The 25,892-nt window shown below is 44.5% G+C and overlaps 1 protein-coding gene across 1 annotated transcript in view; it reads right to left on the reverse strand.

The window, feature by feature from the left end:
- C10H1orf21 (chromosome 10 C1orf21 homolog) overlaps window positions 1-25,892 on the reverse strand; it is a 76,941-nt gene that overhangs the window by 24,845 nt on the left and 26,204 nt on the right. Inside the window, exon 2 of the mRNA XM_086617769.1 lies at window positions 24,284-24,378. Coding sequence (XP_086473895.1) covers window positions 24,284-24,378 — 95 coding nt within the window. The remainder of the gene's footprint in view (window positions 1-24,283; window positions 24,379-25,892) is intronic.

The following is a 25,892-nucleotide window of genomic DNA, read 5'->3' on the forward strand; positions in this document are numbered from 1 at the left end:
TGTGGCTGCCCCATCCCTGGAAGTGTTCCAGGCCAGGTTGGATGAGGCTTTGGGCAACCTGGTGTAGTGGAAGGTGTCCCTGCCCATGGCAGGGGGGTTGGAACTAGATGACCTTTAAGGTCCCTTCCAACCCAAACCATTCTCTGATTCTGAGATTAACCTACCATATTCAGAGATGGTATTTCTCTGCCCGCAGCAGCCCTATGTGAGACTCATAAGAAAACAGATGGAAGCTGCACGTGGCTCTACCAACTATTTTTTCAGCAGTTTGCTGCTGAAATATCATTAAGGTTTATTATCACATATACAGGGGACACCTGTAGATTGCACATTCATACTTCAAAAACCCAAGGTAAATAAATGCTGAAGGAGAAATAAGCTGAGCTCAACTTCTCTGATGGGTACATAAAATTTGTGGTACAGTACTCAAGATCTCTCTCAAGCCAAAGAGCTGGTAGAGATCATCTGTCTTCCTGGCTCAAACACTGGATTGTTTTACCAAAGAATTATTTGATGCTAACAGAATTATTAGAAAGTGAATTATGCACATGTTCCTTGACTCACAGTCAAACAAGTACTCCCAAAATTACCAAAAATCACATTCAACGAGTAAAACAGCCATTCCCAAATCATGTCAATTTTGCTCTTTCTAATCAAAACCAGCTTTCAGGTCTGAAAGTTGATTTCCAGCCGACTGCAGATACCAAGTTTTAACACAAACTCTTATTTTCTTTTCAAGTCGGGTGAGTGCAAAGATAAGAAAAGAATCTTTAAAATGTAGCAGGGTTGTCTCATCGCAGGAACGTTCAGAAAACGATGGACCGATGTGGTACTACCACGAGGTGCAGCGCTGCCAAACACAAAAACCTTCTGCCTGAGTCAGAAGCACAGTCTGATGCACGCTCATCGGAACGGCATTTACGACGAGAGGAAAACTAGAGTTTAGTATGGAAATCCTGCCTCAGAGTTGTAGTATTAGCGTTCAATTACTTCCCTCCACTTAATTAACTCCTTGCTGAATCTTAATGTGATAATGAGAACTTTAATTCAAGCCATATACAACATCAACGATCCTAACAGCAAAAATAGATTTTACTAAAGTCACCAAAGCCCCATAATCCCTCTGCCTTTTTAGAACGCTATGAGCCGTATAAAAGCACAACAGCTGCAACAGGCCAAGAATCTTCCCTGATTGCTGCTAAGAACATTAACAAATAAAATCTATTTTGAAATCGAAACCAGTAGGCTGTGATTAATATTTCTCACTTGTTCATCTCTCTGGCAAAACGAAGAGGAGCAGAGACACGGTGATGAGGGCTCTCTGCAGATCCTCTACCCATGTTCAACCAAAGACCACGTTAAGTCACTTGTTCTGTCAAAACTTTCAATTTTTTGAACAACCCGTAGCAGAGACCCACGATATTGTGTTCCTTCCTTGGCTTTTCTCTGGTCCACGTCTGTAAAGCGTTTAAAACTGACCAGAGACCTAGCAAGACCTAGAACATCAAGACCTAGGAAGGAGCACACTTGACTTTCAAGCAGGCTTACCATCAGGAACACCAACAAATAGATTGTGTAACTTTCACGATGACAACTGGAAACATCGCGCTTGGCACTTAGCAGCCAAATGTGACAACGCTTACCCAAAACTTCTCGACCTGAAGGACGGCAAAGCCATTGTGGAACAAACTGAGGTGTGAACTGCGTGTCAGGATCACTTTTTCCCTTGCCAGTGAAATGCAGAACTGCTCTCCTTCCCTGAATCTGTTCATGAAAAGCACAGTCTCCCACATTGCTGAGGCTATGGGGCGTGATGGAGCATGTCCCTGAAGAATCATGTGCTTAAATGCATCGTTAAAAGTTTTCCTGCTGTAAACTCCAAGCAGGGTACACTTTGCTCCTGCATCTGCAAACCATCTAAGGGCCTGTTTCATCTCACAGAGGTGCCTAAATCCCCCTTAAGGGCCCATTTCATCTCATGGAGGTGCCTAAACCCCCGTTAGCTAAACAGTCCATATGCCCATAACACTGCTCTCCTGAATCACACTCTGCACGACTCTTCCAGCAGAAGACCACATGTGCTGAAGACTAATTTTGCCGCTATTAAACATCTCGATGACAACAAATGACTTTATGCTGGAAGGACTCTTTGCGATACTGCTACGTTAAGTTTAAAACATCTGGGTAAGGCGTCCAGGGAAGGAAAGCCGAAGGGGAAGACGGGCAAACAACCAGTCACAGGAACAGCATGGAGGCCACCTCAAGAAGCCCGTGCCACGTAGAGGCAGAATTGACAAAATAACCTTCATCAGAGAAAGGAAGGGCAACAACAGATGGGGGGAACACAAGATGGGAGCATATTTTATGATGTTTAGATCTTGCTTGAACCAACAGCGATCAACGGAGTGTAACGAGCAGAAGGAAATACGCTACTTTCAGCCAAGACTACTCATTTCTTCCAAACGAAACACAGGCACTCACACACCGCCCTGAACTTGCAGCTATAAATAAGTGAGTAGTAACACTGCACCGTCCTATTAATGTTCTAGGACCATTAAAGCCTTTCTGTTACTATGTATAGGGCTTGCTCCTTTGCCTCGGCAAACGCAACGGCCTGGATGTGCACTGCTTGCCTGCCTCAAACCTGTGAGCTCCTGTGCCCATGGTCTGTCTTCTCCAGCCCATCTGCGTACCTCCCCGCTGCTCAGACAGCACCAAGGGAGCCATCTGTGATGACACCAACCTCGGCCTGAGCCCGTGCACAGCTACTTCCCCCGTCTGCTCGCTTCTGAAAGGGCACGTTAAGGAATTTGTTAACTGGCCAGCGGGTGCAGAGAACGCCCAGGACGTTATCAAGGCTTAGCTGGGAGAGACAAACACTTGGATGATTAGGCAGTCTCCTCCTAATCCTCAAATTTGGAGTATGGTTTAAGCCTCAAATTCCTGGAGCTTAAAATCCCTTTCAATTAACGTTAGCCACACTGCTGTGAGCTTGCTGGGAGGGCGGCTTTTGGTCTCCGAGATCCCCCGAGGGACCCAGGGGAGCTGCACAGCCGCCTCCGTGGACATTCAGCACACGCTCTCCCGGCCCGATCAGCAACTCTGGCCAGCATTAATAAGGCAATGTATGTTCAGAGAATATTTATCAGTACCAAAAGGTATTTACTTACCTCTTGGTAGGTCCCTCTCTAACTAAGAGTGCAGTTTCACAGTCAATTTCTGGCCACTTGACTGAGGTCTGCCACCAAAAGGGTCTCAGCCATGGACTTTTGGTACACTCCTGTGAGGAAGAAGACTCATTTGGCTCTGTAAGGAGTCCTATCAACTCACTGATCTGTCTGAAAATAAAACTTTAAGTCCTTTTTGCAGGGTTCATTCACACCCACCGACTCAAATGGCTGTGCAGCCCGGCGAGCACCACAGCCAAAGCATCAGGGAGGTGGCACAATGGAGGGAAACTTTCCCCCCATCTTGGTTTCCACCTCAAAGCTCACCTCTTTGGAAAGCTGTGCGCCGTTAGTTGTCCTCCTCTGTTCCCACTCTTACCTTGTCAGCATTTACTTACTTATCAACGAACCCTACTGAGAGCAGGAACGAAGATGTCTCTCCTGTAGTCGATCCAAGGCTTTGCATTCACACGATAACCTTCTCCTTCCCTTTTCTCCTACCCATGAGGTACCTTTGCAAAGATCCCAAACTATGCAACTTGGGTCTTTGCAAGATTACAAATAGTGCGCGTAGACACGGTCGCAAAGAAGCTTCCAGAGGAGAAACCACAGTTAGCAGGAGTAAGTCCTACCTCCCAAAGGTTCAATAAACTGGATTTCCCAAATGGATTATGAAAGCAAATTTCCCAGGGTAATTATCTTGCTGAAAGACAAAAGGATCTTTCAGATGCTTTGATTAAAATTATTTAACGTCTAAGTATTGACAGAAACATTTTGGAATAACTATTTATCACAAAACCCAGAATACAGTGAAAAATTTCAAGACAAGAAGAATCTAATAACAAGCAACACGATTTAATTCTACATGCTGTACTCTGCCTCTTGTTATATTTGGTCTAAGCCATCAGCCTACCGTAAAAGCCAGCCAAGAATTCTTCAAGCCCTGCCAGAGCTAGAAATACCAGCCAGAAATATTTGTCATATCACAGCTCCGTTTCCAAAAAGGAAGATGCTGGACTTCCACAGCCAGGGCAATACAAGGTGCAAAGGACAATAAAAAACGGCCTTCTTTAATATCGTTGGAACGCATCAGATCAAACGAATCCAAGTGTTCTTAATCCTGTAGGACTGCAGCATGACATATACACTTCGTTCAGATACTCAGTCCCCGTGAGTCAAACCAGTCTGGAAGATTCAGCCACGCAACTGCTGGATGTTATTCAATTAGCATGAGGCAACGATTTCCAGTCCTCGGCAACCGCCCCAACCCCTCTCCTGTAGCGAGCGAGACAGTTTTACCTTGGATTAAATTTATCGATTTTTCCACTGCGTATAAATAACAGCATCGTTGGGCAATTTCAGACGAGTTCACTGACCACGGTATTAATGGATTTTGCTAATTTTTTCAAAGCCCTCGTAAAACATGAACCAATGGTGGCTTCTAATTAGGTGTAACCGCAGAGGCAGCTTCTGCAACACAGACGGCTCCAAGAAAAACGTCTTGACGTAGACATGCCCTTCAGAAATTTGGGCTTTATATTTACATATTGTAGGGTACAATATCGTCAGCTACAGCCAGCTCTATTCATTTCAGCAAGCCTACGTGTTGGAGTAAGCCAGGAGAAGGGTACCAGGAGGAATAAGTATCTCTTGGAGAAACCTTACCTTTTTGCTGCTTTATTCAGGACGCAGACCTTCCCTAATTAGAGTCAAGTTTAAGATCCCATGTACAAACCTAACAAATTAGGAAATTAGGAAAAAAATTAGGAACAAAACCCTAATTCTTCATCTTGGATCAGGAAAAAATTAGGAATGAAACCTAATTCTTCATCTTGGGTCAGTCACTGATGTAGAGATGTCCAGTCTCAGAGCCAGGACAGCTACTTTACAATCATCTTTTTCACCCACCTCACTTTCAAGCAGCAGCAATGCTCACCCACTCAAATGGCATATTTACCTATTTACAATGAAAACATGCCCTGAAAACTGTCTCTAGTTGGAATCGGGAAGGTTCTTCAAATGAGATCAAGTACAAATATTTTTAAGGTACTGATTCTGAAAGAAACGTAGGGCAGGGTTTTTATATTATTTTAAATGAGATGATGTGGAGATCCTTTTTTAAGCTCATTTTGACATCATATAATGCTAAAGTTCACTACTCACACATTAGTGCTAATTAATCAGACTGAATCTGAGCTTTGACTAACACTGAAGCTTCGTCTAAGGCAGGCACTTGATGCCCTTCATGCCCAGCAATAAAACTTGCTCCCAAAATTCACCCTTTGGTTTTCAATTATGCTTCACAACCTAAGCTTGTATTTTAAGGCAAACATCCATTCTGTAGTATTAGAATTTTTAGGGAAAACCTTTACATGCGAAAAATGTTGTAAACTAACAGTACTTGAAGCTTACATTAAAAAAAATAAATCTCATATTTATGTAAATACTGTATTTCAGTTGTATTAGTCGCAGTGAACATGTGATACACCTTGATTTTCGTAAGGCTTTTGTCACCATCTCTCTGGGCATTTTCATAAACAAGTTAGGAAACCCACGTCTGTCTGTCTAGACCTACTAGATGAAAGCACTCTAGAATAAGGGCAAAGCTGACTGGGAAGTCACACAGAAGGTAGTTTACAACAGCACATTGTTAAAAAGGAGAAATGCATCAAGTTGGTATGTGTTTTGGAGTTGGATTTTCATTAGGGACTGGGATGATGAATAATAATAAATTGGAAGACTAAGACTGCTCTCCAAAACCATGGAGAGCATTAAGTCAGGAAAGATGGTACTTTGCAAGATTCAAAGTTATCCTGACAATTTGGAGAGATGTACTGAAAAAGAGAGGAGATTATGTAAACAGGGCCGTAGCACTACATACGACACTTGGGCAGGAATAACCAACTGGATACATACAACATGGAAACACCATCTTATGTAGTAATTCTGCTGAACAGGGTCCAGAAGCTTGCTGGACACAAGCCATCAATAGCACGCTCTTGCAAAACAGACAAGGATCATACCAACGCATGTAAAAGGTGTAACAGGCTGCAGAACACGTGACATTCTTCAGCTACACGTATCAAGAAGGCCTCCAAGAACCAGAAGAACAACTAGAGCTCCACAAAGCACGACCATCGAAAACACACTTCATGAACTAGAGCTGCTCAACCTAAAAGATGACAGAAGTGAGACGCAATAAGCTTCTATTCTTCATACCTACAATGACTCCAACAACCATGATGACATACAAATTGACCATTAAGTTGGAAGTTTGAATGGCAATGCTGTCAACTATTTCATCGCCCAACATTTTGATGGTGGTACTCAACTGAAGTCCTCGCTTCGGCAATCCCAATATGCCTCCCCTTTCCTGACAGCCATCGATCCTACTCCTAGTCTACTCCCACGACTTTGTTCCTGACAATTTCTTTACTCACATGAGGCAATGAGCTTGAAGCAAGAGCAGAATAATTATTTGGTATCTCCCACCCCAGTGTTAAGTTCCTCTAAACTCAATTAATCACGGAGAACCTCTGGCAGCTCACAATTTGCCAGCAAGATACACCAAAGTAATAAGTGATTTCACATTCTGCTTTTGAAGACAAGCTATTAAATTCACATACTGTACTACTTTAATCAAGAATAGTTAATTAAGCTGTTCCCTTGATATGAATTTTTATCATTCTCCACCAGCCATACATCACTTTTACAGGCCTCAGACTGCGGCCGTGACGCATGTTTGTAATCTGTCTTTCCAAATTAATCTGTCACCATTCGTAAACTCAAAGTGGATCCAACACATTGTGTCTCGCCAGTAACTGGGCCAAGTTTGGGGACGCTGAGGACGGGAGGGTGAGTGATGCTGGAGCCCCACTTCACAAAAGAGTTTCAGCAGAAAGCTGAATTCCAAACCCCTCCATGGCTCGTCACCCAACAGGACACAAAAGACTCTGTGGTTACTTCAGAGCTTTGCGTTCGCATCGCTTTGCTTTTCCTTAAATGAACTCAGCTTGACGCTCCGCGCCACCGTCATAAAATCGATTCAATAACTTGCATTCTCATAGTAATCATCAGCGCACATAATGCAGGAGTCATAAGTACAGCCCATAATACCAGGGAGAGCTGTAGCGTCAGATTATTAAAAACATTAACAGATGATAAGAATCTGAGTCTAAATTTATTACAAGCAAAAATCCCCAACGATTTTCTGTTACATTACCCAAGCTCAAGGACAGGCTAACGCAGGGCTCTTCTAGAAAAAAACAAACTTCAAACTAGATTTGAACCTTTTCTGTTTTAAAGCACTCACAGAAGTATGAGACAAAAAAAAAAAAAAAAAAAAATGACATCGTTATTTGGCTGTGTGACTTAATCGTAAGAAAAGGGCTTTACGAAGCAAAAAAAGTGAACGAAACAAAAACTTGGCCAAGTTTTCCAAACTGGTGCAGGGATCGTTAACCAGGAACGCCCCGATATTATTGCTTTGAGAATATGCTAAAATTTACCCCCAAGAAAACAAGGAGCACAGAAGACAGGGAAGATGGCGAGAAAACGCGTCATGTCATAGAATCATAGAATCATTAGGGCTGGAAGGGACCTTCAAAGGTCATCTCGTCCAAGCCCCCTGCAAGGAACAGGGATATCTCCAACTAGATCAGGTTGCTCAGGGCCTCGTCCAACCTGGCCTTGAACGTCTCCAGGGATGGAGCATCCACCACCTCTCTGGGCAACCTGTTCCAGTGTTCTACAACTCTCATGGTAAAAAATTTTTTCCTAATATCCAACCTGAATCTACCTCCCTCTATTTTAAAACCATTACCCCTTGTCCTATCACAACAGGCCCTCCTGAACAGCCATCTAGCCTTTTGTGACTGCAGGCCATCAAGTCCAACCAAGCCTTCCATCTGACCATTTTTACTTCGGTTCACCTTCCAGAAGCGTTGCCATGAACTGGCTATTTTCGTGCTCCCACAATTTTGTCGAAACAAGCTCAGCTTCCTTCTACCCTCTCAGGACATGCAGCCATGGCGTTAAAAATATTCAAATTTACTAATTACACACCTCAAAGCTCAGGCTATAGGTTCAGAGATGAGAGCCCGGCACAACAAACCATGGCGGTGGCGTAACACGGGGACCATTGGATCCCCACCTCCATCAAGACCCCTGGGCATGGAGACAAAAGGAAAAGCGTGTAAGGGCGCTTCGTTAGGTCACTTGTTTTTTACATGAAGATAGGTAGATAATCCATGGCGAGTTTTATTTAAGTGAAAAATCAAGTACAGCCAGAAAAACAGCTTCCAAAACACAACCAAGCCCACGAGGAATATGCAAGTCCACTTTGAATCGGCCGGTAGTGCTTGGGCCTTTTATGTGTTTTTCCCAGGTAACTGTTAGATTTGTTTAGATAAACTCCTAAATATGGTTATTTACATAGCAAGATAGAATGGTGTATTTAGGGATTTTAAGCAGAGGAAAATTCTTCCATGCTAATCATAACCCAAAAGCATGCCAAACTTTAAAAAAACATGTTCTAACACCGAGAAACTTTCATAATTAATCCTCGCCTTAGATCATCTCAGAAAGAGTTATGAGTCTAATTAACATCTGTTGAGAAATGGCTCATGTTTCTGAAACCGTTGAAACTAGACACGGGGTAACAGACAATCCGTACCCTTTCCATCCCATGACCAATTTCTGGCTAAGCCCTGACTCACCGCATTAAAGTCCGAAAAAATATTTCTCAGCATCAGCGACAGCTCGCTGCAGGAACAGGCGAAACAACGGACACCGTCGTTGGGGGAGGGAAAAAAAAAAAAAATCCCCTCTAAACTCCAAAACTCCACCTCTTTAACAACAAAGATGGAGATAAAAAAAGAATTTTTTTTTGCGGGGGGACACACTACACATTTCTTTAAAAGAGCACCGAGGCTGTTCTTAGAGGAGTTAGAGGCGTGCAGGCTGTGGCTAGTAAAGTCTTGGCTGGTGGCCAGCTCAGGCTGGGCTTGCTGCAACGCCTTTAGCTCGGTAAAAGATTTCTGCTTGCCTTTCCTTTTTTTCTGAAAAAAAAAAAAAACAAAAAAAAAAACTACACGAGGATGCAGAAAACTCAATACACAACCGGCTAAGAACAAGCTGTACGTTGGTAAGACATGCCACCATTTCCTCGCATCTGCCCGAGTCCTCTTTCGTTGCCGAATGTTTTTGATAGGAAGGAAACGAGTGTGAACGTCGCTTCAGAGATGGTGTTCCCATATGGATGTTAAATCTTTGGAAAAGCTGAGCAGGATGGAATGACTTAGAGAACCAGGAGATCTTCAGAAGCAATAAATCCCACAAATACACAAGCTGCTAAACTTGTGCATCCAGTCAAGCCTTTATAAAGAAAAAATCCAGCATGTTTCAACCTTGACTCACTCTTGGAGACCATCAAGCAACGTGAAGCTGGTTATTTCAGAGCCCCATCAGTCCCCTGAAAGGACTGAGGATTTCCCATCAGGTCGGGTACGTTTGCTAAGGCAACACGCTCTTCCAAGTCTAAAAAGAGAGGGCGATCCAGCAAACCCGCAGCGTTTCACCGGCACAAGTATGAAGTTACCAGCATCTCTCCGACCCTGAAATCATCTCCTGGTTTCCACCATGCCTGACTGTCAAACCTGGCCCTCCTCTCTCTCTCAAAGTAGCTTCGTTTCTACAAATGGCTAAAGCAAAGAAGAAAACCAGGGAAAAAAGTGCAGCTTGGTGGCATGCTCCATCCCACTCCCACTCCAATTGTCCTCTTGCACTGCGGAGTCCGACATCCAAATATTGGGGGAAGAGTACGGCAGCACATCACGCTCATGCCTTCACGCTCCCCAGAGTTTGCCTTTCATTTCCCACCTTGGGATTTCGGAACGTACCCCCAGGTCGCTCCCCTGGAAGTACACGGATTTTGGAACAGAAATGCTGGTTTGGATGAAAATTTGGGGAAGGATCGGTAACATATGAGCCCATTTTTGCTGCGTTTACAGGCAGAGCAGCCGCTTCGGATTCCCAGCTGCTGCCTTCAGGTAATGTAATACAAACTGTAATACAAACTACATTTAAATATATACACACACACACAAATATAATATTATTACCTTATTAAAAAGCATTGGGTTTGTGTTCCCATGCACAGACTACCCAAGCAGCTTATTTATTTGATTTAAAGCCGCCCGCCTTTGATGCTATCCCATGGCAAGATTCCCTGGGAGATAAAGCAGCAAGGAGAAGTACGTAGCCAGCGTCGGTTCTCGCAGATCAAGTGTGGGAGATAAAAGTGGAGCACCCGAGAGCTGCGTCTGAACTCTAATTCTGCTTCTTGTGGGACCAGGGAGCAAAGTATTACATAGTCATTGGACCTGGAGTTCTGCGTTCAGTTCTGAGGTTCCCAACACCAGAAGGACATGGAGATGTTGGAGCAGGTCCAGAGGAGGCCACCCAGATGATCTGAGGGCTGGAGCACCTCTGCTATGGAGACAGGCTGAGAGAGCTGGGGCTGTTCAGCCTGGAGAAGGCTCCAGAGACCTTCTAGCAGCCTTCCAGTACCTAAAGGGGCTACAAGAAAGCTGGAGAGGAGCTTTTGAAAAGGGTATGTAGTGATAGAACAAGGGGCGATGGCTTTAAACTGAAAGAGGGGAGATTTCGATTAGATCTAAGGAAGAAATTTTTTACAATGAGGGTGGTGAGGCACTGGCACAGGTTGCCCAGAGAAGCTGTGGCTGCCCCATCCCTGGAAGTGTTCAAGGCCAGGTTGGATGAGGCTTTGGGCAACCTGGTGTAGTGGAAGGGGTCCCTGCCCATGGCAGGGGGGTTGAGATTAGATGATTTTGAAGGTCCCTTCCAACCCAAACCATTCTGTGATTCTGTGAATTTAACGCCAAACAAAAGGTTTTCTTCCCCGTGAGCACAACCACAGCACTGTTTGGTAAGCTGCCTATTAGCTTAGTGCAGCGTTACTTTACTCTCTGTGTAAAGCAGTGCATCAGATTAAAAATTATTCATGGATACAGGAGATGTATTACTATTAATTTATAACATACCTACATGTAACTCCAAACCACATCATCCTCCGTATGCAGAAGAACCTGAATTATCTGCCCAGCTTTTACAAGCATAAATTTATTTCCCCAGGTTTTTGCCCCTCCCTGCCTTTGTTTTTCTTTTCACTTAAAAAATCCCCATACCCTTCAAGGTTATGATCTTAAATACCAATTCCCCTTCTCCCAATCCAATTTTCTCCTCTTCTTTCCACCAGTTGAAACACAGAAATCCCTCCCAACACACGCACTCGAGCCCCAGCTGCCCGCAGAGCAGCTGCTCTCGGCTATTCCGCAGAAGCGAAGGGGATCAACCGAAGCCAAAAAGTGAAATTATAGTGAAAAAAATAATAAAAAATTCAGGCTGAGCCCCTTCCAGGCCAAGTTTAAGCACACACAGAACAGATGGAGAGATACGCTCGTGGTTTTATCCTTCGAGGTGGCTGAACTGTTTATGCTGACTCTATTTGGCAAGTGCCTGACCAGTACTCCAGGTATTTTATATAAATAACAAAAAATCACAAAAAAAAAAAAAAGTTTCTCATTTACAAGAAGAAAAAAGTTTCTCCAATTTCAGTTAATATGAAAAGAAAAATCCTGAAAACATTACCTTTATTTTCATCCCCTTCACAGGTCTATCACATTTCTAGTTTCTTTTTACCAAGGGCGTTGTACAGGGCATCAGCAACATCTCATGAACACCAGGTCTCCCCCACCCATGTGTGTAGGTTACACAACCCCGCTTTCATCCACCACCAGGAATAAATTCCCCCTCTTGGTTCACTCAGCTCCTCCCTGTGGACCACCTTGTGGCTACTCACCACCTTGGAGACCTCTGTGGTGGCTGTCTTGGCACCAGCAAAATCCTTTGGCAAGGTGGACCCACGTAGGCTGAGGATCCTCGTTACATTCCCAACAGTCCCAAAACATGTGGCAGCAGGAGAGCAAACTGGGGAGCACCTTACCAGTTCACATCTGGTAAAAAAACCATCTGAACTGGTAAAGTTCACACCAGGTCTTGGAGAGATCTGGATTTGCTAAGTCTATCACCCTGTCCATGCAGTAATTAAGGCTAATGAGCTAAAGGAGCCAGTTAATACAGCTAATGAGATTTCCCAGTAGCAGTCTCCAGTTCTTTTTCACTTTCTCTAGAGAAGACATCATTAAATCAGGATGTCTTCTGCTCGCATATGGCCCAAACACCGCTTCACTACAGCACTGTCCCAGCAAGCCTAAGCTGGTAGAAAGCCTGGGTAGTCCAGTCTCTGCGGAGTTCTGGGGCCCCCAACACAAGAAGAACATGGAGCTGTTGGAGCAGGTCAAGAGGAGGCCACCAAGATGATCCGAGGGCTGGAGCACCTCTGCTATGGAGACAGGCTGAGAGAGTCGGGGCTGTTGAGGCTGGAGAAGAGAAGGCTACAGGGAGACCTTCTAGCAGCCTTCCAGTACCTAAAGGGGCTACAAAAAAGCTGGAGAGGAGCTTTGGACAAGGGCGTGCAGTGAAACCGGGAATGAAACCGTTTACTTGAGAGGAGAAAGAGAAAACAAGGCCAGATCTTAAAACAACACCTCCCCACTCCCTATTTCCTTTCGTTCCCGGCTCTACCTCCCCCCCGGCGGCGCAGGGGGACAGGGAATGGGGGGTGCAGGTCAGTTCATCCATGCTGTTACTGCCGCTCCTTACTTAGAGGAGGAGGAGTCTTAACACCATTTTTCCCTTGCTTCGGTGGATCCCCTACTCACGAGGAAAAAAGTCCCCAAACTTTTCCAGCATGAGCCCTGCCCGCAGGACTGAAATCCTTCCCCATGCATCGCACCAGTTCGGGCTTTACCAGTCTCGGCCCCTCAGGGAGCTGCTGCCCCTCGCGTCGGCGCGGGGCGTCCCACGGACCCCAGATGCCTCCACGGCCCCGCCGTGCATCCCCTGCCCATTATTAACAGTACCTGCTCGTGCACCCCCTGCTCCACGGCCTCTCCTGGGCTCGGGCATCTCTTCCCCGACGTGGGTTTCTCCACGGGCCGCGAGTGGGTCTCTGCCCCGCCGAGCACACCCCGGCTGCAGGGGCCCGCCCGCCATCTTCACACCGATTGCGAGGGAAACCTCAGCTCCAGCACCCCTCCTCCTGCTCCATCCTGACTGACCCGGTCGCTGTGGTTGTTTTCTCTTAGATCTTAATCCTCTCTGGGGGAGCTCGGCCCGGCGGGCACCCCGGGAGCGGGGCCCTTCCCGAGCCCCCCCCATGCGGCTCCCCCGGCGCCATCTTGAGCACGTGGCGCCGGCCCGGCCCGAGCGGCCGCCCGGCCGGGAGCCGGGAGCGAGGGCAGCGCCCCCCGCCCCTCTCCTCGCCCCTGGGCAAAAGCCCCTTTCCCGCCCCTTTGTCCCAACTTAAATGGGGCCATTCGCAGAGGCGCCGGTTTGGCTCAACCCCCCGAGGGGGATGGGACTCAGATCTGGTGGCACAGGGAGCAAATCCCCTCCCCTGCCACCAGAACACCCCCCCACATCAAACTGTCACAATCCCGAGAACTGGGTGCTGGAGATCTTTTACACACAGCAGACAACAGTTCATTTGACTGACTCCAAGTTCACCTCTTAAACTTGTCTTTAGAGACATTAATCAATGCTCTAAGTTCCCCCAAAAAAACCCCACTTTTTCCACGGAAAAAAACAGCCATGCTATCAACAAGTTTCAGCAAAGCAGCAACGACTGAAAGAAGAACTTGTCTGAAAACCAACACTGAATGTCCCACCCCTCCAAGGGATTCAGCAAATCAAAATTAATAAATCCAGTATTGGTTGAGGTCTAAAATGGCACACCCCACCTCTCAGCACCTCGAAACGTTCTTTTCCAGTGCAATATTCAAACTAAAACTGAGGGATCATGAAGGCTGCTCGGCTAAATATCTAATGAAAATATCTACGGATAAATTTGCTTGTTACCTCCGTGTACTTAAATAATCAGAAATCAGCATCTCACCAGACACGTAAATCCTGGGCCCTACGTTTTCTCCACAACCACCTCAACTGCAGGAGCCACTTGAATTGAAAGAAAGCTTGACCAAACTCATATAACATCATCTGCTATAATTTTGCCAGCTTTACTCTCTGACAGCGACTTTCCACGATTTTTAGGCATTTGCATGTGTCCATTCCTGCCCGTATCTTGTCTCACCCTCTGTTCCAAACCAGCAGAATTAATAATTCAATAATACCAGGCAACCACTGAAAAGCAAGTACCCAAACAGAGGATACAGAGAGCTTCTCTTGCTGACAGCTTCCAAAAATCTTATTGCTCATCTCTCTTAAACCTTCAGTTCCTCAAGTTCTGAGACGGTCAGGTTCTTAAAAACATAATAAAAAGGAATCTCAGCTCTAAAAAAAAAAAAGAGGAAAAAAGGTTCCCAGTTCTCACAATCACAGAAGAAACACTTAAATCAAAAACTTCCAGAGCGTTATGTATGACGTTTTTAGACAACACATTTTAGATATAATCTATATATTTTGGTCAGCTGACTCATTTTCAAATGGCTGATGTTGGCAGGGCTGCAATGCAGGCTGGTTTACCGCAAAGCGCGTGATAACCTATTATAGGGAATATTATACATTTCTATACTTCCTTTCTGCACTACAGCATTGCAAGTTGTGTGTCCAGAACACTGACACAACGCCCATGGCCTTGATAACTTCAAGCACAAGGACGATGATAACAAGAGGATTTGAGAAATGATAACGAGATGAGCGCGGCAAGCAGGTCGAGGGAGGGGATTCTGCCTCTCTGCTCTGCTCTCATGAAAGCCCCCTTGCAGTACTGGGTTCAGCTCTGGGGTCTCCAACACAAGAAGGACATGGAGCTGTTGGAGTGGGTCCAGAGGACACCACCAAGATGATCCAAGGTCTGGAGCACCTCTCCTATGAAGACAGGCTGAGAGAGATGGGGTTGTTGAGGTGGGAGAAGAGAAGACTCCGGGGACACCTTCTAGCAGCTTTCCAGTACCTAAAGGAAACCTACAAGAAAGCTGGAGAGGGGCTTTGGACACAGGCGTGTAGTGACAGGACAAGGGACAATGGATTTAAACTGAAAGAGGGGAGATTTAGATTAGATCTAAGGAAGAAATTCTTCCCTCTGAGGGTGGTGAGGCACTGGCACAGGTTGCCCAGAGAAGCTGTGGCTGCCCCATCCCTGGAAGTGTTCAAGGCCAGGTTGGATGAGGCTTTGGGCAACCTGGTGTAGTGGAGGGTGTCCCTGCCCGTGGCAGGGGGTTGGAACTGGATGATCTTGAAGGTCCCTTCTAACCCAAACCATTCTATGATTCCATGATACTATGGTTTGAGAAATGCCCACAAGCTCATGGTTGCTGGCGGGCCAGAGTACTCAGGGCTACAGAGAGACGTTATGGTGTCCACCCACCTGCCACCGCAGCGGCATCCTGCTTGGGTCTCAGCTGCTGACATTTTTAAAACCTAGATGACGTGGTCTGGAGAAGCCCAACACATTTCAGCCAACAAGCAGCAATGCTTTTAGTTTTGCAGCTTAGGTCCTAGGTAGGACTCCTGAGAAATAGGACTTCCTTGGTAAAGCTGCTTGTCAACCAGCAGCTGATGGTGAAGGGAGACTCTTAAGAAGACTTTTAAGAGGACCCTGAACAGAGCAATGAATCATAGAATCATAGAATGGTTAGGGCTGGAAGGGACCTTATTGGCAGAGGATTTCAAAACCAGCAGCATCATTCACTCCCAACAAGCAACCCAACCCCACCACTGTTGCCAACTCTTCTGTTTCACCAACAGCTTCGTGTCCATCATCCTCCTCAACAGCATCAGCTTCCCCACAGAGGGCAAAAACATCCCAGGCAGAAACCCACCCGTTAAAATCATACAGCCATGGAAAAAACAGGACCACGGAAAACAATCAGTTCCCACTAGCGATGGGAACATCTCTGCAGGTTTTGTAAGAATTCTTTACACCACCGACGTAGCTGATCCTAGAAACTTCCTCCTGACAGCTGCCCAAGGCTCTTAATAGACCTTCACTACTACTTGTTTTTTCCCACTAGCAAACATTAGCAAGATTGCAACTACATCTTGCTTCTGGACACTGTTATTTTAATATGCTTAGAAAGAAGTATATTTTTCATAGTGTCAACTTATTTTCTAGATTCAAAAAAAATTTAAACACTAAAGGAAAAATTAATACTTCTTTCCCCAAAACCATTTTTAATGGAATCTAGAAGAAAAAGAATATTAATACTCAGTACAATCATTTACTTTGATGTCTATACAATATGCAGCGACCCGTAAGTGGAACGAGCTAAAACTGTTATAAATTCATTATGAGAAACCATTCTTTGAAGAATATCACTGCAAATTTGAAATGAAATGGGCAATATGGAAATAAACTAATTGCACGATATTTGAAATAACTGGCTCTAATAACGATATCCTTTCTGTGCACTTCTGTTTCAGCTGCAAATGCATTTCTTCCAAAAATCCACTGGAGAAGCTGGTTTATGAAAATTGAAATGTTGTAATTATTTAGTAGTGATAGTGATAGGGCAGCGTTCATTTAGGATCTCAGACTTTGGAAAAAAAAAAAATCCAAAGGATGATTTTAGAATTTTAATTTCCCTGGAAAAGAGAACCTGGGAGCACACGCAGCCTAAAACACACCGATCCAGACCCTGCTGATGAAGACCAGACCCTCCCAGAATGACCTAAGCTGTATTTTTCAGCGGTTTTGTGCCTTTCTCCCCGCCTGGATCCCAACATAAAAGCCAACAACATCTTCAAACGTTTTGTTGAGCTGAAACTTCATATCTGAATAGAGGAGAAGAGAAAACAGGGTGGCAAGAGGCAGAGAAGTTGATAGCCTCCTTCATACCTAGAAAGATATCTAGAGACCCATCCTTGACAGCAGGTGATGAGCCAACACAACGCAATCATCCCAACGCTCGTACCTGAAGCTGATGCTGTGCCAGTGGTGGGATGGGGGCTCCTGGATGATGCCACGTACAGCACCGAAAGCAAACAAGGGGTCAACGCAGGATTTAACGCGCCAAAACACTTCAGGGTAGACAAAACCCAAGAAAACCTCTTCTTTCTAAGGGCTTGAGGGCTGTTGGTCTTGGGCATTTCTGGGTTCTTTCCCCTTATAAGCAGAGCACAAGCAAGTTCTATCCTGAAATAGTGTGTTTTGAAACACACCACCACTGCAAAATGGTTTAAAATAAATAATTAGGAAACTACAGCCTGAAATCTTCATACTGCAGTATATGTTAATATGATACTAATTTTAATTTTGCCAAAGCTCTTCCCCAATGTACTACAACAGTGCTGTGATAAATATGTAGTTACACATTTCAAACACAGCAATTCAAAGCTTATCTAGCAATAATAAGCAGCGGTGCCTTTAAACACTTTAAAGTCCCGAATTAATTGTATTCTCATGCTTAAATTTCCACTTGTGGTATTTTGTGTGTGTAGAAAGGAAAACACCACAAATACCCCCAATAAATTCATCCCCAGAGCTTATTTCTTTTAGCCAGCTTATTTCTTCTCGTTTCTTTTAGCGCCTAGATTAGGCGGCTTGGCAACAGAATTCAACAGCTATTTTCCTAAATCCATCTGAAATTCAGACACACGCCAGTATTTGCAAGACACATCACAAAATGTTTACGGCTGACGTATCTATAAGACATATTTTGCGTACCTGTTCAAATATTTACATTACACGCAGCATCTTCGCCGTGACGTATGACATCTTATGTAGCCATTACAGTTATAGAATCATAGAATGGTTTGGGTTGGAAGGGACCTTCAAGATCATCTAGTTCCAACCCCCCTGCCATGGGCAGGGAAACCAGTTTGAGTCCCCGTTTTCGGCTACGCTTTGAGTTCCATCCACATCATCTATCAGATACTACCGTCTGCTTTGAACAAGGCACCCCCAAAAATGATAACGGGTGTCGAACACGGAGCTACGGTATTGAGGTTTGGCAATACTCAGGATCATGGAGCTGTAGGATGACTAGAGGAGAGCGGCTGGGCTGAGAAGCTCAAGCCCTGGGTAGGAAATAACAGCATGCAAGGCTGATAAAAATTATATTTGCAGGTAAGTGGAGTGGAAATTTATATTTATTGGAGGAAAAAAAAAGAAAGCAATACACTGTTTGTGTTATTAAAGGCAAAGAGAGAGAGCAAGAGCAACAGAGACGGGCAATTTTTTTTCCAACTCTGGCAGGAATTCATCTCAAGCTCTAAAACGCAATTTCACTACGGAGCTTCAGGACAAAAAACTGAGGATACTTTCAATTGTTTTGAGGGTTTGGATAACAAAGCCTAAAAATCCTAATAAGTAGCCTTTTGTGTCCATGCAGACCAGAAAAAAAAAGATTTCTATTAGTAAAAGTTACAAAAACATCCCAAAACTGAACCGCAATAAATACCGAGTTAATGACCTAACACAATAAAAAGGTAATTTTACGTATTTGATTTTTTCAGAGGTATGTGTACTATTACAAACCATCTCAGAGGAACACTGATACGGCTCCCTAAGTCTGTCAAAGCTCCACGAACACGCCACACCTCCTTATTTTACCTTTTCTGGCAATAAAATTTTACAACAGAAAGCCCTTAGTGCTGTGAGAGGATGGAAACGAGGACGATTAAATTCCTCCTATTAGGAATGTTAAATAAGCTGTTACGGTTGTACTTGGGATATTGAACATGATGGTGTAGAGCGAAACAGCAAGTTCTTCCCAACCAAAAAATTAAGAGGGCTTTAGAAACGGTCAAATGTGTTATTTATTCCTGTCATACCTGCTCGTAGCCAGTAGGTTTTATAATAGATCTAGACTTTTAAAGTATTAATACTTCCTCATTTTTCACCTTTTAGCTTTCTAAAGTAAGAAAACCAGGCAGGTGCCGTATTTGATGAGCCATGATTAGCTTTTGCCAATATTCAGGGTCAAAAAACCTCATCCAGATCTGCTGAGTGATAAACTCCAAGTTCGTAAAACTCTTATTTCTTTTGTAAGAAAGAAATTTTGTTTTCAAAAAAACATTGTTTTCAATGCTTCTCATTGTAAACCCCTTAAAAAACCCATAGTCCCCCAGAAAAAAAGATGGGGAACCACAGGAAAGCTCACCTCTGTCCCAAGGATCTAAGGAAGAAATTCATCCCTCCGAGGGTGGTGAGGCACTGGACCAGGTTGCCCAGAGAAGCTGTGGCTGCCCCATCCCTGGAAATGTTCAAGGCCAGGTTGGATGAGGCTTTGGGCAACCTGGTGTAGTGGAAGGTGTCCCTGCCCATGGCAGGGGGGTTGGAACGAGATGATCTTGAAGGTCCCTTCCAACCCAAACCATTCTGTGATTCTACAATTAAAAAACATATCTAGTCTTGAAAACCAGGACAAAAGACTTCTTTCATCCTTCTACTAGTTCTTTACAGATCTGACTCCGAACATCCCTGGTTTAGCTGAGCAGCTATCAAAGCATGCGGTGCAGAGCGCCCACACGCAGCATAACTCTGGGTCTCCAGCACCTAATCCTGCTACATCCCATTCCCATCTGCAGGCTCCAAGGATGTGTGACTGGCAGCTCGAGGTTTTTCCCACCAAGTGCAACGCATCCAACTTCCTTTTGAGGATGGAGATGCCTAGGCAGGATGCTCAGGGAGATGCTGGGAGCTGAGGTACCAGGAATAAAACCAGGACCAGAGAGATTCTAGCAGCAAGTGGAGAACACGAGAAACAACCTGGGTAAAGACGTGAATCAGGCCGATGGATATGAGGGGACAGCAGGAAAACAATAACTGACTGTGACAGAATCTGAAACAAGCTCGGCTTTTTATCGTTTCTGATTTTCTGTTCTTTTCCCCCATCAAGGCCTTTGGTTCTGCTAGAAAACATCTTCACATGGAACATCTTCTGTTTCACCTGGTGTACGGCCCCAGCACAGCCGTTCCCATTGTCAACACATCTCGGGAGTATTTCTGTTTGACAACAGCAGCCTTGCTCAAGTTTTGAGCCCTGCTTAAACCTCAGGTTGAAGCTGAGAAGATGGTGATAGACTGACAGAACCTCATCTCTCCAAGGGATACCCACACCTCTACCAGCCCATCTCCAGCTCTCTCCTTCAATAGAATAAAATCCTGGGACCCTGATCACAAGACCCTGGTACAAAAATGACAATTTGCCGTGTGTCTGCCACATCGTCCCATTTTCTTTATCTACTTGCTTGACCTTTTTTTTTTTCCCTCTCTGATTCAGAAATATTGCAACACCAAAGGCAGAGATGGCACCACATCAAAGAGCCTAAATAAGGGAAGCGGTTTTATTTTCAATTGAGCAGAGATTTTTTTTTTTTTTTTTTTTTTAAAGCGAGACTTCAAAATACCTTAAAAAAAGTAAAAGTGATGATAATGGGACCGAAAAATTCAATGGCATCTGAATAACATAGTTCAAGCACGAGTACCAGAGGATAAGATAAGCCACACCGGAGCAGTTCCCAGGGAACAGACTACAATGATGCTGAGGTTGCACATCTCATCCGGGCTGCGTTTCTGAAGGAGATGTCAATTAGCAGCCCTGGGACAATAAAGACACGTGGGATTAAGAAACAAGAGAGGAGGGAAAAGGGCTGGTTGACTCTCCCACCGCCTTTTCTTGGTCCTAAAATTTCTGTTGCCTGGAAATGGCTGCTGAGAAGACGGGATTATGTAAGCGCTTGCCAACTTTTCACACGTTAAGAAAACTAAAGCCTGAGTGATGGGTAGCTTAACCCATCTCTAAGCAGTGAACTAAAACATGTTTGCTAAGGAGAACTCAAACAGTGAAACCCCTTCAAAAAAAATCCAGGAGTGACGAGGACTTGACAATTCCCAGGATTAAAAAGCTGCATACATTACAGACAATGTAATCTCCTTATAGTAAGATGAGGAAAAGGCAAATAAAGCCTTTTTTGGTGTGCAGGATGGTTTTTATTTTAAAGTATATACATCCTGTCTGATTGAAGACTTCCTTGTGTTATCGTCTTATTATTTTTTGTCCTGATAGATATTAAAGAAAGAGCTTGACGAGACTTCCAACTCCATATTAAGTTATATTTTCCAAGAAACCCACTGCTCCCATCAAACATGACCCATCAACAATAAAATAATAAGCCCTGTGCTGGAGAAATGTATTTTCCTAAATTTAATCAGGTTTATCTTAGTCCCTAACATCAGAAGGACATGGAGCTGTTGGAGTGGGTCCAGAGGAGGCCACAAAGATGATCCAAGGGCTGGAGCATCCCTCCTCTGAAGACAGGCTGAGAGAGTAGGGGTTGTTGAGGCTGGCGAAGAGAAGGCTCCAGGGACACCTTCTAGCAGCCTTCTGGTACCTAAAGCGGCTACAAGAAAGCTGGAGAGGGGCTTTTCGCAAAGGCATGTAGTGACAGGACAAGGAGCAATGGCTTTAAACTGAAAGAGGGGAGATTCGGATTAGATCTAAGGAAGAAATTCTTCCCTCTGAGGGTGGTGAGGCACTGGCACAGGTTGCCCAGAGAAGCTGTGGCTGCCCCATCCCTGGAAGTGTTCAAGGCCAGGTTGGATGGGACACTGAGCAACCTGGTGTAGTGGAAGGTGTCCCTGCCCATGGCAGAGGGGTTAGAACTAGATGATCTTTGAGGTCCCTTCCAACCCAACCCATTCTATGATTCTATGATAACACTCAGGTGCTACAAGAAAGCAGGGACTACCAAAATTGCAAAATCTACCTAGTTTTGAACACAGCTTCAGCAACAGTGTCCCCTCCGCAGACCTAAGCTTTCCTAAACTCCTCCTTGCCATTCAAGTGGCACATTACCTTCTGCAAACACTCAAATTTAACTAAACCCAAAGGTTAGCTTAAAATTTAACCTGCTAGTTTTTTTCCATTTTCTTAATCAAAAAACCCTGAGGATCGTGCTCGTTTTTCCTTTTTCTCCCTTTACCAACAAACGAGCAAAAAATTCCCGCAGTCACACTTCTTCCAGTTCAAAACAAACATGCCTACGTTGGCGATGAAGCTGAAAGTACTGGAGGTGCTGCTAGAAAAGGTGATATTCTCAGCAATGTTTTGGAGACACTAAAAAAAACACCCAAATCCTGCTGCAAGCTGAAGTCGCGCTGGCCACCGGAGCATCAGCAATGTCAAACTGCAGGAGGCAAAATCCAGAAACCAAAGCAGAAATCGTGTTGTGTGCTTGAACAACAAGGTTAGGACAGCATCCAGTGAAATAAACTCTGCTACTCACTGTAGGAATGCACGTCTAGTTGTGTAGAGCAAGTACGTGCATCTAAACGAGGGAATATAAATTATAGAACCATAGAATCATAGAATGGTTTGGGTTGGAAGGGACCTCAAAGACCATCCAGTTCCAACCCCCTGCCATGGGCAGGGAAATCCTCCACTACACCAGGTTGCCCAAAGCCTCATCCAACCTGGCCTTGAACACCTCCAGGGATGGGGCATCTACAACTTCTCTGGGCAACCTGTTCCAGTACCTCACCACCTTCAATGTAAAGAATTTCTTTATCCAGGACACCTGGAGCTCGCTTACATCATAAGGACAAAAAAATCCCAAACAGTGGATTTTTGCGCAGCTGCCCAACGCTGGCAAAAAGGCAAATCCTCAGCTGGGTGGTAACAGTTACGGCGCTGATGAAATCTGCTGATGAGGTTCCCCCTTCAGTCTTACTGATGGAAGGGGAAGAAAACTGACCCCAACAACCACACCTGAAGAAAAGCTGCATGAAAGAGTGGAACCTGACGTGAAATTTTGCACCCAACTATTGTAATTGTGGGATGTCTTCAAAAAGTTAAACTGGGCAAAGCCCCAGTCAGCCAATTACAAAATCGACGTTCCTTCAGCTTTAGAAGAGAAGAAACAACTTCTCAGAAAAGCCAGAAGTGACTCGACCGTGATTTTTAGGCCTCTTCAACAGAGTCCAAGTTATTTCAAGTAGTAGGAAGAGTTTACCTGTGATTTCCTTCCCGTAAGTGGAACTACGAGCTGGCAAGGTGCTCCAATCAAGGGAAAACTCGGCACTGGTGAGGCCGCACCTGGAATATTGTGTCCAGTTTTGGGCCCCTCGCTTTAAGAGAGAGATTGAGCTCCTGGAGCGGGTCCAGAGAAGGGCGACTAAACTGGTCAAGGGGCTGGAAAATAAAACTTATGAGGAGCGGCTGAGGGAGTTGGGGCTGTTTAGCCTGGAGAAGAGGAGGCTGAGGGGAGACCTGATTACAGCCTACAAATACTTGAGAAGGGATGGTGGGGAGGTGGGGGAAGGGCTCTTTACATTAGTGATGGGTGACAGAACAAGGGGAAACGGGCATAAGCTTAGTCAGGGGAGGTTCAGGTTGGATGTTAGGAAGTATTTCTTCTCTGAAAGGGTTGTCAGCCACTGGAATAGGCTGCCCAGGGAGGTGGTTGAGTCCCCATCCCTGGATGTGTTTAAGAATAGGGTGGATGATCTACTTGAGGATATGGTTTAATGGGGATTAGGGATGCTTGGACTCCATGATCTCTGAGGTCTTTTCCAACCTAGAAATCTATGAAATCTATGAAAAAGAAACACCCAAAATGATTCTTGTGACTGCTGTGTTAGGTGAATATATCACTTTTTCTATTCCGAACCGCCTTCCTTGTGAATTTTAAAATATGTAAAACCAGGAAGCGCAGAGCAAATAACATCTACATAAATAGGTCCTTTTTTCTTAACGGCAGCGCGCCGCTGTTTTACTACCAACTCCTTTGCAATCCAGACACAGACATTTCGGAGCGCGTCTATTTGGATCTGCGAAGGAGGCGAGCGAGTATAATCATGGAAGCGCTTGCTCCAAGCTCAAGTAGAGCCTAATTCAGAAGGACAAGCAGGAAAAAGTCATATTTCACACCTTTGACGTGAGCTTCGCAGAGTCACGACGTTCTCGAGAAAATCCTCTCGCCGCGCGTGAGACCGTGCTGCGCGTCGCACGTTTCCCGACAAAAGCAGAGCCACGTTATTCCGTTAGATAAGCGAGAAGTTCGATCCTTACCAAGTTTTCTTGGTTCCTGGCTGCTATTTTCTGATCATCTTCTCCCCCATTTTTCATGTATTTGACCTCTTCCACTGGTTTGATCCTATACTCATCTGAGCACCGAGAAAAGAAAAAAAGAAAAAAAAAAAAAAGAAAAAAAAAAGAAAAAAATTTTTGAACCAGTGTAGTTCAGCAGCTGGGAAAAAAAAACAAACTAAAACCAAAACAGCTGACTAGAAAAGACCCTAATTAAGCAAAGCAGCTAAAAATTACACATATATCGTTTCAAGGGCTTAAATGTGACTGATACTGAGGAAGTTTTTCCTGATTGAAGCTTCAGGAAGAATTTCCAGTTCTGCTTTCCAGAAATTGTTCAGTAGCTCCATGGTCGGGTCTAGCCATGGCACCACGAACAGGGGACTACGCTCTCCCCCAGATCCCTATTTTTCTGTATAATGTGTTTAATACAAACATGTTCGTGGGTCCTGCATCCTCTCTGTTTTTTTTTTCTCAGTGGACAAACAAGCGATGTACAGTAGTTCCTACAGAGAGTAGCCTGCTCATGGATGGTCCTTGCACTTAAAAAACCCTCTTCTGAAAAGCAATGCTGATGGAGGCTACTTAAAATTTAAGTTAAAAGCTGGGGAAGGGGGAAACCACACCAAAATCCCCTGCAATTTTTTTAAATTTGGTTTTTCTGGCACTGCTTTAACAGAGCTAAAGCAAAAGGTCCACGATGCACAGTCCTACGGTGATCTGATCTAGTGGAGGGTGTCCCTGTCCATTGCACGGGGGTTGGAACTAGATGGTCTTTAAGGTCCCTTCCAACCCAAACGATTCTGTGATTCTATGATTTTTGGAGAAAAGGTCCCATTCTGAGCAGTCTCCTCTCCCCACTCCCTCCCCACCATGGCCATTTTTCCTGCCCGTGAACGTTACCCAGATAGAAATCCAGCGTGAAAATAAGGAATAAGAAAAGTTAAGATTCCTTGTTTGCCCTTGATATTTATCAGCCAGGTGTTTCAACTCCCCAAATAATAAATTCCCAGCTTCTGTATCAGTACTGCACTACTATCTAATATACGAGTGCGCTACAAGCTCGAATAAAGCGATATTTTTAATTTTTTTTTATTTGGTAGGACGAGATGGGTTTGGTGATTCTTCTTTCTAGCCTCAGAACACAGTGGTTGCAGCACCAGCACTGCCTTTTCTCAGCCCTTATTACAGCTTTTTGCTCTGGTCATCTTTGTAGCACGTGAATCCATAGGAAAACACCCAGAGTTTTGCCCCTCAACCAGGATATTTAATGCAGAAAAGAAACTTGACCCCACCCAAGTGAAAAAAGTTAACACAAAACAAAAGGAGAGACAGTACACCAGGAATAAAAGGCAAAATCTGGGTAAATTACAAGAATCCACACAAACCTTCTTCTTTTTCTTTGGGTTTTTAAGTGATTTATCTCACTTGCTCAGGGAAAAACAAAACAAATGGATTTTTCTGAGTTACTGTATTGCTAATAAAAAAAAAATCAAAATTATTTAGAAGGAAGCTTGTCCACAGGAAACTGTTAACCACAGAGTATATAAGTTAAATAAACCTAAATTTGAAAAGCTATCTTTTTTTTTTT

Source organism: Tauraco erythrolophus, chromosome 10 (genome assembly GCF_009769465.1).
Source record: "Tauraco erythrolophus isolate bTauEry1 chromosome 10, bTauEry1.pri, whole genome shotgun sequence".
Classification (NCBI taxonomy): domain Eukaryota; kingdom Metazoa; phylum Chordata; class Aves; order Musophagiformes; family Musophagidae; genus Tauraco; species Tauraco erythrolophus.